Raw genomic sequence first — 18,320 nt, forward strand, 5'->3', positions numbered from 1 at the left:
TGTGAGCCCAACATTGCCTGCCTGCCAGGGAAATGGAAAACTGTGATCTGCATGTTCACATAGTTTGATTAATGCCATGTATAAATCTCTTCTCTGCTTAAGGTGAGATGGTGATTCAGCCAAAGAAAGCAGAGCAGGCCAAGTCTGATTCTCTGCCACCACCTGCAGTTAGGACACCCCCTCCAGGATCTGTCTTCTGTACAGAGAGCCTCGAAACACCAAAACGGGGATCAGAGCCAGTGGAAGCAGAAGTAGGGAACTGTGGTGAGAGACTGAAACAAGTGAGTAACTGAAGAAGTGAGCTGTGGGGTCTCTTATCGTTAAGCAGAGTCATTTAATAATGTAATTGTCTCTGGGCTATAGTGTATCATCAGTACAAGGCAAAACAAGGTTTTCTAAATTGTTTTCAGATTAGTTCAACAAGAAACAAATTGATATTGGCATGGGAGTCCAGTGGGCTATCAAAATCCTATTTCTGGTGGCAAAATCTCTGTACTCATGTTACAGATCACCCATTGGCCAATTCCTGTAATGACCATCAACTTGTTACCTAATGATAGTGCCTTCCACTCAAAGATCTCAGAGCACTTAACATTAAGCCTCATAACCCTCCTGTGAGGGTAGATAAGCCATGGTAACTATTCTCACTTTACACATATGGAAACTGAGGTACACTGTGGTTAAGTCACTTGTCCTAGGTCACACAGAATCTCATAGAGAAAGGAATAGAAACCAGGAGCCTTGAGTCCCTGTACTTTGCTCAGACTACTAGATATACTTCCTCCCAAGGACAAAAAAGAATGGAGGCTTTTCCAGGTAATGCCATAACTGAAAAACACTATTTCCTTGTCTTTTCTGGTCCTGATGGGCCCTATGCTGAGGTAGAATATAACTGAACAGTTTATTAGCACCAGGGAAGAGCTTGGTCCAAAGGCCAACCATTGTTATTGAGGTCTGTGTGCTAGGCAATATTCAGACAAAGGAAGACACTCACTCTCCTCACCCCAGTGCGCTTACCTAGGTGATCAGGCACAGACAATCCAATACTGACCCATGATGAATACAATGATTAATGGTACAAATGGGAGGTGGTGTGGATTATTTTAGATCATGGTTGAAGTACTAATGGAGCAGCATGTGTTAAGGAGGGATTTGAAATGAATAATACTTCACACCTAAGAGGGTCATTTAGCAAATGAGAGAGAGTGAGTTCTGTGTGTAGGGGACAGCATGGGGGTAGGTGCATAGACATGAGTGGGGAAAAAATACAAAGGATAGGTTTATCAGGGAGGTTTGGATGAAGTGTAGGCTGTGGGAGGGAACTGATCCAGAATTGTAATAGGCTGCAGTATAGTTAGTTCCTGCTAAAAGGCCCATATGCCATGGGATGGTAGGTGGGAGAATGCCATGGCAAGAGCCTTAGGGACAAAGGAAGAATGAAAGAAAGTGTGTGAGGTGTTCTGAGAGCTCCAGAAAGCTTGCTTATGGTCAGGGTCGTACCTACCCATATGCAAAGTACACAGCTGTGTAGGGCACCAGGAAATTTGCGGCACCAAATTTCCTGGTGCCCTACGCAGCTGCATGCTGCTCCAGCCCCTGCTCTGCCTCTTCCCCATGGCCCCTGCCCTGCCCTGCCGAAGCCCTGCCCCCACTCCACCCCTTCCCCAAAGCCCCTACCCCTGTTCCTCCCCTGCCCCACCTCTTCCTGCCCCTGCTCTGCCCCAGTCCCGCCCCCACTCCCCTGAGGACTGCAGCAGGGGTCGGGTCGGCACTCACCGGTGGCGGTAAGTGGAGTGACCTGGCCCCAGCCTGCTCCGCTCCCCTGGCCCCCAGCTGTCCTGCTGGTGAGTGCTGGGGGGCGGTTCTTCCCTGCCCCCTAAGCCCCAAGGCTGGGAGCCAGGGGAGCAGAGCAGAGCAGGCTGTGTCTGGGTCACTCCACTTCCCACTGCCCCATGAGTGGGGGGTTGGGCTTGCCCTGCACTCACTGGGCGGCAGGAAGTGGCATGACCTGGGCCCGACCCGCTCCACTCTGCTGGCTCGTGCTAGGGGGCGGTTTCCCCCCTGCCTCCCAAACCGTCCCCCCCGCGCCCTCAGAGGCCTGGGGCCCGCCCCCCACCACCACGGGGGGGGGGGGGGGGGCTGCGTAGGGCACCAAAATGGCTAGGACGGCCCTGCTTATGGCTAGCACAAAGTCTGCTTTATGATGAGGTGGTGCAACACCAGTGGTATAATGGCAAATGTAAGCAATAATTAATTGGAGACCCCTGCATCACAGCAAGACCCATCATCAGTATTGGTGATTACAGAATAGTCACCAGAGGTTATGGAGGGCAAGAACTACTAGACCAGTGGTCCCCAACGCGGTGCCCGTGGGTGCCATGGTGCCCTCCGGGGCATCTATGTGCGCCTGCCTACTGATAAGGGAGTGCCCCGCCACCGAGCAGTGCGGCCGCCGAACAAGCAGCCACCAAAATGCCGCCGAGAAGTGGCAACGTGAAGAAGCGTCACCGCCGAAATGCCGCTGCTTTTCGGTGGCATTTCAGCGGCGACGCCTCTTGATGACGCTGCTTCTTGGAGGCATTTCGGCTGCGACGCTTCTTCGCGTTGCCGCTTCTCGGCAACTGCTTGTCTGGCAGCCGCGCTCTTTGGTGGCTAGTAGTCAGGTGCCCGCCACACTGAAAAGGTTGGGGACCACTATACTAGACATTCCAAGTGCCTGTATCTGAGCAGTTTTAGAGTTAATGGTTGTGCATCTTTTGCATGCAGTGTGTTTTAAAAATCCTTTGCTAGATGCTGACATTCAACCCAGTTTCACTGCAATCCTAATCTTTATGTAATTTCCACTAATAAACAAATCTTTTACTGGAATTATTTGCCCCCTTGATTGCACAATTGATATGAGTTTTCTTGAGCCTTGGAATTCACCTTTTTGTTCTTGGTATAATTTTTGGCTTTTTCCTTGAAGTTGGAGAAGGATATTAAGATGATGCTTGCACAGAAGGGAGCCGGAGGGACCGTCAGCTCAGAACTCAAAGAAAAGATCCGAGTTGTAAGTGTTGTTCATATCTGGAAATGTCTCTAAGCTTTGGACAGGAATAAGCATTTAGACATTAGCATGTCTAAAGCCTGATGATCAAGGAACACCACCATTGCTTCTCAGTAGACTTGGTGGTTACAGGTAAATTAGGGAAGATGGTGTGGGGTCAGCTTGCCTGTGGTCTGCCTCTCTTCCCGCAAGATCGAAATATGTTGTTTCCTCTGTCTTTGGCATCAGATAATCTGTATTCTTTGCTGGGTTTTTCCAGGCTATCTATGAATCCTGATGCTTGTGCAGAACCAGAACCTATGAAAGGTGGTAACACCCTATAGATTATTTAAATGTGTGTATTTAGGGGGAGTGAGATCACACTGGACAATAATCTATCATCTCTTTTACTGCTTGTGTCTTGAACTGTTCCCCTTCACAGCAACTGAAATTTTACAGATAGTTCATGCGCTAAAGAGCTCACCATCTTCCTATAAGTTTGGACAGTACCTTGCATGTTATGGGTGCACTTAAGCAACCATACTGAAATACAATGGTGGACTGCTAATTGGGGCTTCTCAGCATAGCTGTCTGGGTCACGGGTTCTGAACCTGGAGGTCGTGAGCAGGTAGATGTAGGAGGCATGACTACTTTGTCCTTCCCATATTGATAAGTGGGAGAGGGGGTTTTGGCTAGATTTGGCTAGGGGTGTTAGGATGGTGCCTTTTTGGAAAAGAAGGTAAAGGTTAGGAAAAGGTCTTCAAAACCACTGGCCTAGATTATTTAGCTGGGAAATTAGACTTTTGGTCCTTGCAGCTATTCGACAATGTGGAATTTTCATAATCCTTGTATACAATAAAGATTCTCTCTGCACTGAGTTCAGAGTAGGGTGACCAGATCACCCAAGTCGAATATTGGGATGCGGGGCGGAGGGAGAGGGGGGCGTGGCGGGAGGGGGCAGGGCAAAAAAAACCACCCCCCCCCCATTCCTCCACAAGCGCTGGAGGGAGACCCTGGAGACCCAGGGGAAGCGCGGGGCCGGGGTGAGTGAGAGTCCGGCCTGGCCTCGAGTGCAGGCAGGACTCAGTCGGGCGGTAGGGAGAGTAGGGGGGCGGCCCGCGGGGCCAGGCGGCGGCTGTTCTCCCCCCCGGGCAGCGGGATTTGGGAGCAGCCGCTGCTGCAGCTCCCACTGCTGCGGGGGGAGGAAGCGGCCGATGGCCAAGCTCGGCGGCTGCGGCTCTGGCGCCCGGGCCCGAAACCCCCGAGCCTGGGCCTGTTGCAGGGACCCAGCAGCGCGCACGCTGCGCCCAGCCCCTGGCCAGTCGCGTCTGGGCTGGCTGCTCAGCTGGTGCAATCCCGCAGCGGCCCCGGATTGGGGGCAGCAGGCCCCAGCCCCCCCGTCCCGCTCGGGTCCTGCAGGGGAATGAACGGGGCTGGGCTGCCGATGGCCCGGGGCTGGGGGCAGCGTGTGCGCTGCTGGGTCCCCGCAACAGGCCCGGGCTCGGGGGGTTCGAGCCCGGGCGCCAGAGCCGCAGCCGCCGAGCTTGGCCATCGGCAGCTTCCTCCCCCCGCAGCAGTGGGAGCTGCAGCAGCGGCTGCTCCCGAGTCCCGCTGCCCGGGGGGAAGAACAGCCGCCGCCTGGCCCCGCGGGCCGCCCCCCTACTCTCCCTACCGCCCGACTGAGTCCTGCCTGCACTGGGGCCAGGCCGGACTCTCACTCACCCCGGCCCCACGCTCCCCCTGCGTCTCCCGGGCCTCCCTCTACAAGCGCCGGAGGGAGGAGGAATGGCGAGCCTGGGGAAGAGGCGGGGATTCGGGGAGGGAGCCAATGGGGGAATGAGTGGGCGGAGTCGGGGCGGGGGGGGGCGCGAGCACTTCCGGGCTCTGGAGTATTTGCTTGTTTGTCCAGTGTCCCGACCTAACGTTGGTCGGGATGCGGGACAAACAAGGAAATATCGGGACAGTCCCGATAAAATCGGGACGTCTGGTCACCCTAGTTCAGAGATGTGTGGATGTGCTGATTGGGACAGATGAACCCATGCGAAGTAAATTACTCTTCTGGATAGATACTTTCCATTGAAATTCTCTCTTGTTACTGAGCCAGGCTCTGGGTGCACTTTCTGTATCTTCTAGCAGGGCCTTTGGCCACAGCTGAGGCCAATGGGTCAAATGCAAAATGCAGATCATTTAAAGGGCTCTTCCATTTGCTCCTCCTGCTTGTTTCACTGTGTGGGGCCATGAATTCCAAACACGCACATGCTATCTGTAGTCCTTTCCTCCTTTTCCAGTTTATATGTACCCTCAGAAATTAAGTTATGCAAGTCTGAGGTTCTGGATGAGTGGCAAAGCGCTGCTAATTGGGGGCAGCGACAGATAGAAGGTCCAACATGTCTAGCTACAGGGGCTAGTAATAAAGTGCATGTCATTAAAAAGCTAGGGCCCCTAACTTTCTATAAGTACTTGTTTTGCACGCATAACATGCTGTTTAGTTGTCTGTGTTGCAATATGAAGCCTATTCTTACTCCCTCTTTCACCTAAGGTCTGGGTACACAACTGTCTGGTTATGATGTGTCTTTTCCTATCGTGTAGGTTGCAGCCCAGTATCCTGAGGGTTTGCTTGCTTCTAAGCTACCTGGTGAGTTTGAGGTAAGTTTTGCCTCTAGCAGATAGGGATTCTTTATTCAGTTTGGTTAAAGCTGGGCATGCTACATGTAGATCTCTGTAAGCTTCTCTCTCAGCTCTGGTAGAGCAGTTTTCTCTTTTCAGTGCAGGTGTCCTCCAGAAGAGGCTGCCAACTCTGTGTTGGCTTTATGGTGAAGATAAATACCCAGTAGGAGCTAAGATGATGTCGCCTAACTCATGTCCATTCACATGCTGACAATGAGGAAATAGGAATATTCCCCCAAAACTTAATTACTCCAATAATTCTTTTAAACAGTTTTAAAAGGGTATTTTATTTAACTAATCTTGAGGCAGGCCAGAGGGGCTGAAATATTGATTTTTTGGAATCCTTGTGGAATCCTATAAGTAAATGAAATACCCTTCTTAAGAAGCTTAAGAGAACTGAATAAATGTATTTTGTACAAAGTCTAATTTTCTTTGCTGTTGAGGAGCAGCTCCACTAATATTAGGGAACTAGTGTTCAAGCTAGTTCTGTCTGGGTGCAGGCTTCTATCTATAGTCATGTGTTCCAGCTAAACACATGTTTTGGTCATTTAACAAAATTATTAGATGTGCAAAATGTAAATCTACATCCTATGTCCGGCTTTAGGGATCAGGTATGTGTCTGTTACACAGCGATGAACCTTGTAATTGATGCACTGTGGAGTGCTGCATTCCATGTCCAGCACCAAGAATGAGAAGGTTGCAAGTCATCTAGATATGATTTGTACCAGTTTATAGTCCCGACTGTGAAACAGTTTTGTTTAAAAGATACCATTGAACTGTTTTTATAGCTTTGGAATTTTTTTCCTCCCCATGCTTTTAACTCCCTTTAGAATGGTGTGGTCGCAGTTTTTTTTTTTTTTTTTTTTTTTTTTGTTTTTTAAACAAAAAGGCTGTTGAATATGCCTTGTAAAATTCTCCTTTTCTGGTAACAGGCACATTTTAAAGAGAAGCTATGCGTGAAGGAGCTGGGGTTCTTAAATGTGATGGAGTTTGTTGGGGCCCTTAATGATATTCTCCATGTTGAGCGCAAGGAAGGCGAACAAGACTGGCTGGTCTTTGATCTTGAATCCAAGTGCTTAGCAGATGGTAAGTGAGGTTTGTATGTCCTTGTTTCACTGTAGGGCAGGAGTCACCAAAATACTGCTGCTGGGACAGATGTTACCCACGAAGACCTACAGCAGGGTCCCTTAAAACTGGGATCTGTAAAAGAGAAGCAGAGTCTACAAGCCTCATCATGCAATTCATCACCTTGTTCTAAACAGAGTAGCGTTCAGAGCACGATGCAGCATTACACGCTAGGAGCTTTGCTCATTTCTTACCACTGGTGAGTGGATTTGTCAAGCCTGAGTGACACTCTTAGATTTGACATTTATATTCAAAGTTAAAAACCTATTGAGATGAATGGGGGAACTTCACATCTGTCTTAGAATTACTGTCTGAGGCTGTCAAGAAGACAGAATACCTTAGATTCATTGCCAAAGAGTATTTTCACAATAAAGGCTAGCTCCTTTTTTTTTTTTTTTTTTAAATGAAAGATTAGATTCTGCTGCAAGCATTGGAATCTGTGACCAGTATCACAGCAGTGGAAAGTGTGTGTGGTAAAAGTGCTGTCCATTTGAATTGTGAAGGCAAATTATCTGCTTCTCCTTCCCTTCTCTGTGGAGGGAAGCTTGCTTTGTTGGTATCTTGCAGATTATACTTTAATGCAGATATTTTTGAAACCTTTTTGTTGTGGGTTGAGCAGGGAAGTTTTTATCAATGAGTTTTGTAGCATGTACCACTGGGCAAGGAATGAATTTATTAGTGTTTCTGCTTTTGTATCTTGATGTACATCAGTTCTTTTTCTCATTGCTTTCTGAAGCCCAAATGGATGTATTCTCCTTCCTTTCTTAGGGCCTTATCTACAGACACTCCCCAACTTACGCAAGAGTTCCATTCCAGAACGCCTTGCTTAAGTCGAATTTTGCGTAAATCGGGAACGTATACCCAACATTTACGCGCATCAAAAAAGAAAAAAAAAAAAAGCTTACGGAACTTTTTCCTTAAGTGCGGATTTCTGTAAGTCGGGTTTGCGTAACCTGGGGGAGAGTCTGTACACTAAAGAAATGTACATCAGTGTAGTGTGACTTACAATGCCACAGTTTATACTGCTAAGCCCCATTTTACAGCAGTGTGGTGTGTCTACATTGGGAATTTGTGCAAGTGTAATTATCTTGATGTAGTTACACCAGGGGCAATTTCTTTATTGGGTTAAGTCACACTTGTGTAAGCCCTGCATTACATCAGTGCAACATATTTGCACTAGAGTAAGAGCAAAGGTAAATTTCCTGAATGTAGATAGAGCCTTGGAAAGTAACAGCTCTAGCTTTTAAGACAAGTATGAGTTTCATCCTCTAACAGAGCACATTTGGTTCCATTAGATGAGCAATCAAATGATGAGATCTGTCAGTCTGATTCTTTGACATCTTCACTAGGTGCTGCTGAGCTCAAGGTCTCCAGCTGGGATTTCCATTCTGAGAGCTCGGAGGCTCTGGACCGGAAAAAAAGCCGAGTATTCAATGTGGTTAAAAAGATGGTGAAACCAGTGAGTGGCCTTCAATAATATAATGACCAGGGGTGCTTTTCAGGTTTGAAAGCTGTGATTAGTGTGGCTGGCTGCTGGGAGTTTAACTATCCCTTCAAGAGTGTACTGTAGCCAGACTCAGCCTTGCAGAGCCACTGGAATCTTTCTGCATCTGTATCCAGCCTGTCCAAAGCCATCTTACCTATGGACATTGTGGATTCTCCATCACTTGACGTTTTCAAATTGAGATGGGATATTTTCCTAAAAGATATGCTATAACTCAAATAAGAAGCTATGGGCTCGATGCAGAGAATACTGGGTGGGGATCTCTGGCCTGTTATGCATAGGGCCTTACCAAATTCACAGCCATGAAAAATGCATCACGGACCATGAAATCTGGTCTTTTGTGTGCTTTTACCCTATACTACACAGCTTTCATGGGGTAGATCAGCATTTTTCAAATTGGGGGTCCTGTCCCAAAAGGGAGTTGCAGGGGGAGGTTGCAAGGTTATTTTAGGGGGGTCACAGTATTGCCACCCTTACTTCTGTGATGCCTTCAGAGCTGGGCGGCAGGAGAAGGGTGGCTGTTGGCCAGGTGCCCAGCTCTGAAGGCAGCTCTCAGCCAGCAGCAGCACAGAAGTAATGATGGCAGTACCATATCATGCCATTCTTATTTCTGCACTGCTGCTGCCAGCGGCTCTGCCTTCGGAGCTGGGCTCCCAGCCAGCAGCTACCACTCTCCAGCTGCCCAGCTCTGAAGGTGGGGCCACTGCCAGCAGCAGCACAGAAGTAAGGTTAGCAGTACCGCAACCTCCCCTACAATAATCTTGCAAACCCCCCCCCACACACTCTTTTTTGGGTCAGGACCCCTACAGTTATAACACTGTGAAATTTCAGATTTAAATAGCTGAAATAATGAAATTTACAAATTTTAAAATCCTATGATCATGAAATTGACCAAAATGGACTGTGAATTTGGTAAGGCCCTAGTTATGCAGGAGGTCAGATTAGATTATCATAATGGGCCCTTCTAGCCTTAATATTTATGAATTTGTTCATTCTGTTAAGTACCTTACTCCCACAATGCAGTTTCCACCTGTGGTGGTTGATCAGGCAATCTTTTGAGCTCATCTACATTGCTTCTGCACTGTCCAGTAGGGATGGCTACCAGGTGAGGTGAGGTGCCTTTCTCTTTCTTTCTCCCTTGCCTCAACCCTCCATGTCCTGAAGTTACTTCTATGGCGCACACTCTCCTTGCTGGCAGAAGAAGCAGTGTACACAGATGGAGTCTGAATCTCTGTAGGGCAGCAGAAAGCACTGCATGCACCCAGATAACTAAATGAAACCAAAAAAGATTTAGTTCACCTTTTCAGTCAAGTCCTCTCATGGAAGGGACTGGCTTTCTCCCCTCTGGGGTTGCCTCTAAGTTTTCATGATGAAATAGCTTTTTGCATTTAATAGCCTATTTTCTAGGCTCCCAGATGGGAGCTGTTCAGAGGTCACTCTCAAATCTGGTGTGAAGTATCTGTTTCTGTTTCTTCCCCATTTGCTTCCTTGATGGGTGTAACACATACCAGAGAGAGTTCTTAGAATTTCTCTGTTCCCAGAGAACCTTTCTGCTGGCAGATCTCCTCTGCTGAGCCAGTCAGACCCAATGTTTAATTGGAATATTTGCAGTGGTTAAGTCAGGCACTCCTTCCCCTTCACTGTGGGTCTGAGCCACCCCAATTAAATCTGCCAGCCCTCGTCGTTTGAAGACCTTAAGAGGCAGGGCATTGCAATAGGTCTTAAGCAGTGCTTAATTTGTGCCAGGGCTGAGCCCTCTCACTCTAGGCTCGGCAGTTCAAAGCCCAAGGCACCTCTGGGCTTGTCACATCAGTTATGAAAGTAAAAATATTGCTTGAGCACAAGCACTAGCACCTCTTTCGTTACAAATTAAGCACTGGACTTAGGCTATACAGTGCCACTTAGAATCCTTTCCATTAGGTATTAGAACAAGCCCCACCAGCACTGGGTTTTCTCTTAATGGGGCGGTTGCTTGTCCTTATTCAGTGCACCCGCAGCACCAGCATTTAACTATCTGTCTGAGCACCAGATCCTTTTACTCCTTTTTTGGCTCTGCAGTATCTGGATGTGGAGGAGCTACAGCTAGCCTGGGAGATAGCAGAACCAGAGATCCCCCCTGATGCTGTTCAGGACAGAAGCCTTTATTGTCTCCCTGCACTGGACAGTAGCACCCTAGTGGGTGTCTTTGTGGAGTACGTCATCTCGCCTAACCAGTTCTACATCCGGATATGTAGCAGGGAAACATCTGAGATGCTGGAGGACATGATGATCGAGATGAGGTGAGAAAGCGTTGCATCAGCTTTGTGCTGTGGCCTGCTGTGCAGATTCTCCATGAGTATGTGTATGCATGTGCTATGCTGCTGAGAGAGCAGGGCACCCAGCTTGCTGTTGTGGTTGGTATTGGCTTGGGTATGTTGGTGCAGATGTGCATGCACTCTACTCATTCATGTATGCATAGTGCTTACTCATCCCTCTAGAACTGGCAAACAAGAACTATGTTTGGTGGCAGTTAAGGCTGCAGCAGGACACACTTCATCCACCCAACCTTTAAAAGCATGGAAATAAATAGTTATGGCAAAGGACTTATGCATTCCTTCGCACCTTCATGTTGCCTACAACAGTGTTGATATAGGACCCCTTAAGGCTTTCACGTCCATCTCCAACAGATACCAAAAAGCACTACTTACTCCAGCTTCATCAAACTTGCACTCTAAGGCAACACCTTGACAGTGACCTGCTGATACACAAGCATAGGAAATCAGCACATCTGACTGTCATGCTTTCCATGCATTTGGGAAGGTCATTATCTCAAGGTTTTGTATGCAAGTAAAAGCTTGTTATGACTGGGGTACATATTGCTTTTAGAGATAGTTATGAAATGCTCTCTAGCATCACTACTGATTCATAACTCGTATTCTAGGAATTCATGCATGAGGAATAGCAAAGTGACCAAAGGACAGCTCCCAGAATGTGTTAGATTTCTTGCAGAAGGGGTACCAAAAAAGTGAGATAATCTTAATGAAAAATTGCCAAATAGGGTGACTTTTAAATGCTTATAATTCTCTCTATTCATTTTTCATTGAACCGCTATGAAAAATTCAAATAGTGCTCAGTTTGGATTCTGATATTTTTTTGCCATTTCAATGAGATTTCGACAAAATAAAGGTTGACAGCTTCTGTTAAAACTGAACTCTGTAACACAGCTCTAACTATACTTTTTACATATACTTTTTTTACATACAGCTGTGCGAGCAACCTGGAACTGTGGGATCACTGGCCCCCTTAACTCTCCAGCCTGGGCTCTGTCTCTCAGTGCTTTGCCAGTGACAAGCAGCAAACCCCTCCAGGCACTGTAATCACTCAGCCATCAGCATGCAGAGGCACACCCAGCTATGTGGCGTGGAGAGCATTCATGCAACTCATGAACTATATACAGGGAAACACCAATAAATCTCCCAAGTCCCCAGCCTTGCACCCCAGAAATATACTGTCTTCCACTGCTCAAGACCTTCTCTTGAACAATGGAAGCTCAGTAATTAGTTCACCACTTCATCAAAGGAAAGTAGATATGCACCAGCCTTTGTAATCTGAGCAGATTCCCCAAGCACTTTGGACAGACTCACTAGTAAGGATAAAACATTCAAATAAGTTTATTAACTACAGAAAGATAGATTTTAAGTGATTATAAATAGGGCTCAGATTTTGTCAGAGATATTTAGTAAAAATTACAGACAGGTCACAGGCAATAAACAAAAATTCACGGAAGCCCATGACCTGTCAGGGATATTTTTAGTAAAAATCACGGACAAAATGGGGAGGGAGAAGGGTCCAGCGCCCACAGCTGTGCAGATACCACTGGCTGGGCTGCTGTGGGGTCCAATCCCCACCCTGGTGGCTGGGCAGCTGTGGGGAGCCCCAGCTGCCCACAGGGAGTTGGAGCTCTGGGGTCCCCCTGCTGCAGCGCTGCTGTGGGCCTCCGCCAGCAGGCAGTGAGAGCTGTGGGGCTGCCTGCTGACAGTAGTCCAGCCCTGGGGCAGAAAATGTCAGAGGTCTCTGGAAGTCATGGATTCCGTGATATAATCGTAGCCCTAATTATAAGTGGTAGGCATAAAGATCAGAGATAGTTACCTTAAGAAAACAAAAAGTAAACACATATTCTAAATCCTAAACTTTTAGACTAAGCAAGAATTGAATCAAACAGTTTTTCTCATCTTACTGGATGTTGTAGGCAGGTTATGGTTCTTAATTCTCAGGCTGAATTTCCCTCCCAGCATGAGACCAATCTCCTCAGTTCCAAGTCTTTGTCTTCCCGTTGTTCTTGTTGTTTTCGGCGTAGGTGAGGGACAAGAGATGGTCTGATGATGCCACTGTCCCTTATTTTATACTCTCAATCTATGTCCCTGGAAAGATATCGGCCCAGGCATGTCCTGGTGGGCCTTGCTGAGTCAGAGTTGAGCAATCCCGATTGTGTGGTGCTTGCGCATCTGTCTCTTACAGAACTGTAAATCTCTTGTTTACAATTCCCCTGCTGATCAGTGGTCATTTAATGCCCATTTGGGTGTGAGTCACCACCCCTGTTGTCGCTGGAAAGCTAGCAGTGGGCATATCCCAAACTCATAACACGTTTCGATAACAATCATATAGCAAAATCTTATAACATCATACATAATGATATACATATTTTGACAGAACAATGAGTTTCAGCAGATCATGACCTTTCATATACCTTGCAAGGCATGCTTTATATGAAATACCACAACCATATACTATCCATGAATATGGGGATTGCAGGGTGCTACTTTGAAGTACAGTGTGTCACAACTGCACCTACTGTATTTTCTGGAAGGCTAGTAAAATCCCTGTATGTGCTTTATACTCTAAGCCTTTGAATTTGGCTGTGTCCATCGTAAATGTTTAAAGTACATGTGTACTCTACCCATGTGGTATAAGAGCATGATATGGAAGGGTCACCTTCACTGTTAAAGTAGATCTTCCTCTGCATTGCTGTTCCTAGATCTTAAGTTAACTCTGAAAACTGTTCTCAGCTCTGATGTTTTACCATAAGGCTCCTTGAAAGTTCATATCAAAGAGAGGTTTAAAGGAAAACAAGGAAGCAACGCTGTACTGAAGTATCTATGGAGTTCTCTCTATACTGCTTCCTGCTGGGCACTACCTTTTTCTGTGGTGTCTTGCAGACGATGCTATTCAAATAAAAACGTTTCTGACCGTTATGTCATGCCGGAGGCCTTGGTCCAGCCTGGCCATCTTTGCTGTGTTAGGATTTCGGAGGACAAATGGTGGTACCGAGTCATCATCCACCGGGTGCTCAGCGAACAGGAGGTGGAGGTGTTCTTCCCAGACTTTGGAAATCTGAGGACTGTCCAGAAGTCTTGCCTGAGATTCCTCAAGTAAGTTAATTGCGGTATTCTGGCTAAGGATATTCTGGCTAAGTGCTGCCAAATCTTACCTTTTCTCCTGGAACTTGCCCTACCTTCACTCCCTTTGGGTAAAGCTGCATAAACACTGTCAGTTGAATTCACAGTGTTTTCTAGACATATTTGGAGTTGTCATTTATTCTGGGGTGAACATAAAGCATCAGTTGTCCTTATCTTGCATTGGTTGGAGTGGAGGGAAGAGAGCTTTTTTTCATCTTCCTCCTTTCCCAGCCTCCGCACTGTTTAGTCTGTTCTCCTGTCTCATCTGCCACTCTACATGGGGGCTTTAGCACTGATTGGACCAAAAGTCATAACTGTCGGTCTTTGTTTAATGAGTTGCAGGGGTGAGATACATTTGGCATGGGGCAGTGTGTGGGAACTGGCATTGCTGTTGTCTGCTGTACCCATTCTTTGGATGCAGGATGTTGGTTGCCAGGGCTGTTCATCTGGCATCTTTCACAAGTATATAACATTAATTAAAAAAAAATAAAACTATGAGGTGGCTGTTGGAGTGGAAGGTCAAGAGGCTAAATGGCTCACGGAATCTTGTACCATCCATATTTTTAACTCTTGGTGTATGATGAAATGATGGATTTGATTCCTGTTACAGGTGCTGCTATTCGAAACTTCCTGCCCAAGCTATCCCTTGCTCCTTGGCATGGGTGAAACCCATAGAGGTATGTATCCACATACAGTTTTTCACTTGTGTATATATAATGGGACTTTGCGGTAGACATTGGCCTCTTGCCTACTTGAAATAAACTGAGTAATATTGATGTTGACAATCTCTGGACCTGGTCCGATTCCCACCAAAGTTCATGGGAGTTTTGCTGTTGTCTGTCAACCTATCATTGCTCCCTTTCTGAATATTCATAACATGCTTGTTTGCATTCTGTCTACAAATGGACAGCATTTGTAGAGGTATTCATTATGCCATTGAATAAGTTTTCTCCTCTGCCCTGAGTCCTCTGTGACCCTTCTGGAGCCTTGGGAAATCCAGCCCAGTTTTCTCTGCTTTAAATATTTGCTTTACTTGAGTGACCCACGTTACTCAAAACTTCCTTCACAAGTGGGGACTGGCCAGGACCCTCTTTAGAGTCAGCCCATCACCCCTTACAGCAGGATCCCGGACTTCCTTTCCACTCTAACTTCAAAATAGATGAATAAATTTCCATCAGACTTTCTCAGAACAAAAAAATCTGGGGTGAGAAGTATGTGAAACAACTCCAAAGGGAGGAAAGGCTTTCTAACAATAATAAATTTTGGGTTCCTTTTATTTTCTTCACATTCTAAGCATTTAGGTTCACATTTTCAAGCTTTTCTTCAGAACCATAAGGGCTAGAAACTTTTTTTTTTTTATAAATGAAAGCTGAAATTCTCCTTTAATCACATGACTCCAGGAGCCGAGGCTTGCAGCAAAGCACCATGTATTGGAAGATTCCTGATAAAACTTCAGGAGCTGGCCACACAGTTTGTCAGTCATTGAAAAATAAGAGCTTAGAGTGCAAATGGCTTCCCAGTGGTAACTCCAGCTTTGCAGCCTTTGTACATTTTGAGTAGTTTAACTTAACTGAGTGTTGGTAACCTTGTCAGGTTCAGTTTGGTGCATTTTGCCTGTCTGGTGCATCCTTATTACACTTACTTCAGCTAAGCCTTGCCCAGTTGTGCCCCTGAATCTAGCTTGCCTTCTCCCTTTGCATCCACACCAAACTTTCTAGGAATGAGAATAAGCATCATATGGTTGCCGATGGGCTATTTTGTAGTAACCTGTTTATCTCTCTTTCTTCAAGGGGCATTGGACCACCAATGCCATTCTCCAGTTCTGGAAGCTGTGTAACCTGAAGCCATTGGTGGGAGTGGTGGATGAATATGTGAACGGTATTCTTCACCTCTTCCTGTGTGACACTACGTCTGATGAAGATATCTACATCCATCAGGTCTTGAGAGCAGAGGGCCATGCTGTCATTTGCAGAGAAAATATTCCCTCCAAGGTGAAGAAGGGCAGAGGTGGCGAGTTTGAGGAAGACTGTTCAAGGAAGGGGCTGTAATATAGTGGGAATTTGGATTATGTAACATGGAAAATTTACTCTTAACAAAAAGGAAATGCAACAGGAACTTCCAGTGCACCTTAAAATTTCACTCCTCCCAGAGAGAAGAGTCCATTGGTGCAGTATATTAATACAATAGTCCTTTATCTCATAAAGCTTAAGTTCACATTTATCTTAAGAAACAGGTTTTCACAGCCTGAGCACAATTAGACATAGAATCATAGAATATCAGGGTTGGAAGGGACCTCAGGAGGTCATCTAGTCCAACCCCCTGCTCAAAGCAGGACCAATCCCCAGCAGGGATTTGAACTTCATCACCAAACCACCACTGTGTAATGCTGCAAGGTTCATGTGCACTTTCATCTCTGCTGCGCAGTTGTTCGAAAAGCTGCCATGACTCCATTGATGTTACAGAGAGGATTCTTTTGGTTACATTTGCTAACACAGGTTTAGGAGATTCTTAATGTGGATATTTTATTATCATTTATTGTATATTCATGTAGTGTGGATAGGGACCTTATATAAATATAGAAAAATTAGATTGAGAACTGTAGACATTCTCAACAGCAGCCCAGAACTGGGATCGTAGTGAAGAGCCTGTGTTACAGGGCAGGATTAAGGTACACAGGTGCAACTGCCTATAAGATACTTGCCTTTTCTATGCCTGGCTCTCACCAGTTCTGTCAGTCTATCATTTTTAAGAGCACAAGATTAGCTCAGAACATTTAGTTCTATATCTTTGAAATTGATGAGGTTTTACTGTCTAGTTTGAAGTCTGCTTGGAAGTCTTCTGCTTTGTGTTTATTTTTGTTAATGAAAGAACTCAAACTGTTATGCGGTTTTGGTACTTTTGCTCTGGAAATCTCAATCTCGGGTGATTTAGCTGTAATTAGCTGATTTGTTTGAAGCATAAGGTGAATTACAAGAGGTAAATCTCCAATCTTGTCTGCACTGACCACTGAAACCCAGTTACAGCATACTGAGTTATACACAAATCTAGGTATAAAGATGCTAGTTGATTTTTGTTGTTGTTTTTTCCTGGTAAATGTACAGTGGCCTATGCTACAGTTCCACACTAAATGGATTATGCTCCAGCACCACCTTATAGTTTAGAAAGGGGCCTAGGCTGTTAAACAGTGCGGTAAAAATGTATAATTATAATATAAGTAAGAACAGCCAACACTGTGATTTGAAAGTGAGTCAGCACTGTTTTACCAAGAACTATAAACAAAATCCCACCATTTCAAATATCAGTAACGGGCAAAACCCAGGGGCCTTGTGTCCTTTGCTTTAATCAGTACACTGCACAGTAACTCTTGTGGCAAGAAGTCTTGCCATTTTGGCATGTGCTGTGTCTAGATATCATTTGATGAGTAGTTTTGTCACTGTGGAAAAGCATTTTAACTTTTGCAACAAGGTAGACTCTGCCAGCCTCCAGATGGCTCTCAAGCTAGCTCCCACTCAGTTGGGTAGCAGGTTGCTGCAGTTTGAAAACCATTTCAAAATCTTGCTCTAGTTTTTTTTCTTCATTTTCTGTTAATTACAACACACTTTATTGACTGTACTGTTTTTTATTTTTAATAGGGGTTCATAGAACTGAACCCCTCAGAATTGGTCCTGCAGCCCAGTCCAAATGATGGATCATCAGGGTCAGACCTTCCCTTCCAGGAACAGGAATCGTTCTGTGAAGTCAGCAGGGCAGCGAATCCAGAGCTGAATGAGAGTGAACCACATGCCCAGGTGCGAGGTTTTTAGCTCTTCTGTGTCTAAGACAAGATGAAAAACAGCTGTTGTGTTGGGAGACTCTGGTGGGTTGGTACACTGTGTTTTAACCCTGTGGCATAAAAAAGCAAACAGGTGCTATAAGAATAAAAATGTTTCAGATGGGACACAAAAATATCTCATCTCATGCTTGCCCTCATCTTTTATTTTCCTTCCTGCTTGTCTGGTCTCTTGACAGCTCTTGGGTACTCCATAAACTTCTAGGTATAGAGTCCTCTTTGCTCTGAGACGCCTGTTCTACTTAGACCTTTACTTGGCTCTTGAGTTCAGATATTGTATCTTGGAATCAGCCTTGACTTCAGACTTTTCCCTTTCTCATCTCCTGTGTCTTCACTTGCTTTCCTCTTATCTGTTCATGTGCAGTTGCAGTGGAGCAGCATTAATTGCATTTTTGGGTGTGTAGGATTCAGCTGTCAGAGAAGCACGCCATAAGCCACCTAATAAACACCCTGGCATGGCTTATTGCTATTAAAATTTGGCTTGTTCATCCTAAATTTAGTTTGTTTAAAAAAAAAAAAAAAAACCATGAAAAGCAGTTTTTGGGCATGGGAACTTTAGCAACCCAAGGACTCCCATTTTGATTAAAAAATTTTTGTGGACCCCCAAGCTCCCTGGTCAGCCCCAGGCCCTGCCCCCACTTCACCCCTTCCCCCAAGGCCCCACCCCCACTCCACCTCTTCCCACCCCCGCTCCACCCCAACCCTACACCTCTTTCCACCCCCCCGTCACACACA

At 45.9% G+C, this 18,320-nt stretch overlaps 1 protein-coding gene across 1 annotated transcript in view; it reads left to right on the top strand.

Annotated features, from left to right (window-relative positions):
- Nucleotides 1-18,320, top strand: part of LOC113407560 (tudor domain-containing protein 5-like) — a 28,844-nt gene that overhangs the window by 3,114 nt on the left and 7,410 nt on the right. Inside the window, exons 3-12 of the mRNA XM_026656208.1 lie at nucleotides 103-281; nucleotides 2,966-3,049; nucleotides 5,615-5,671; nucleotides 6,625-6,778; nucleotides 8,167-8,276; nucleotides 10,380-10,600; nucleotides 13,517-13,729; nucleotides 14,367-14,433; nucleotides 15,547-15,747; nucleotides 17,473-17,544. Coding sequence (XP_026511993.1) covers nucleotides 103-281; nucleotides 2,966-3,049; nucleotides 5,615-5,671; nucleotides 6,625-6,778; nucleotides 8,167-8,276; nucleotides 10,380-10,600; nucleotides 13,517-13,729; nucleotides 14,367-14,433; nucleotides 15,547-15,747; nucleotides 17,473-17,544 — 1,358 coding nt within the window. The remainder of the gene's footprint in view (nucleotides 1-102; nucleotides 282-2,965; nucleotides 3,050-5,614; nucleotides 5,672-6,624; nucleotides 6,779-8,166; nucleotides 8,277-10,379; nucleotides 10,601-13,516; nucleotides 13,730-14,366; nucleotides 14,434-15,546; nucleotides 15,748-17,472; nucleotides 17,545-18,320) is intronic.

Source organism: Terrapene carolina, unplaced genomic scaffold, assembly GCF_002925995.2.
Source record: "Terrapene carolina triunguis isolate 2854851 unplaced genomic scaffold, T_m_triunguis-2.0 Scaffold212, whole genome shotgun sequence".
In the NCBI taxonomy this organism is placed as follows: Eukaryota; Metazoa; Chordata; order Testudines; family Emydidae; genus Terrapene; species Terrapene triunguis.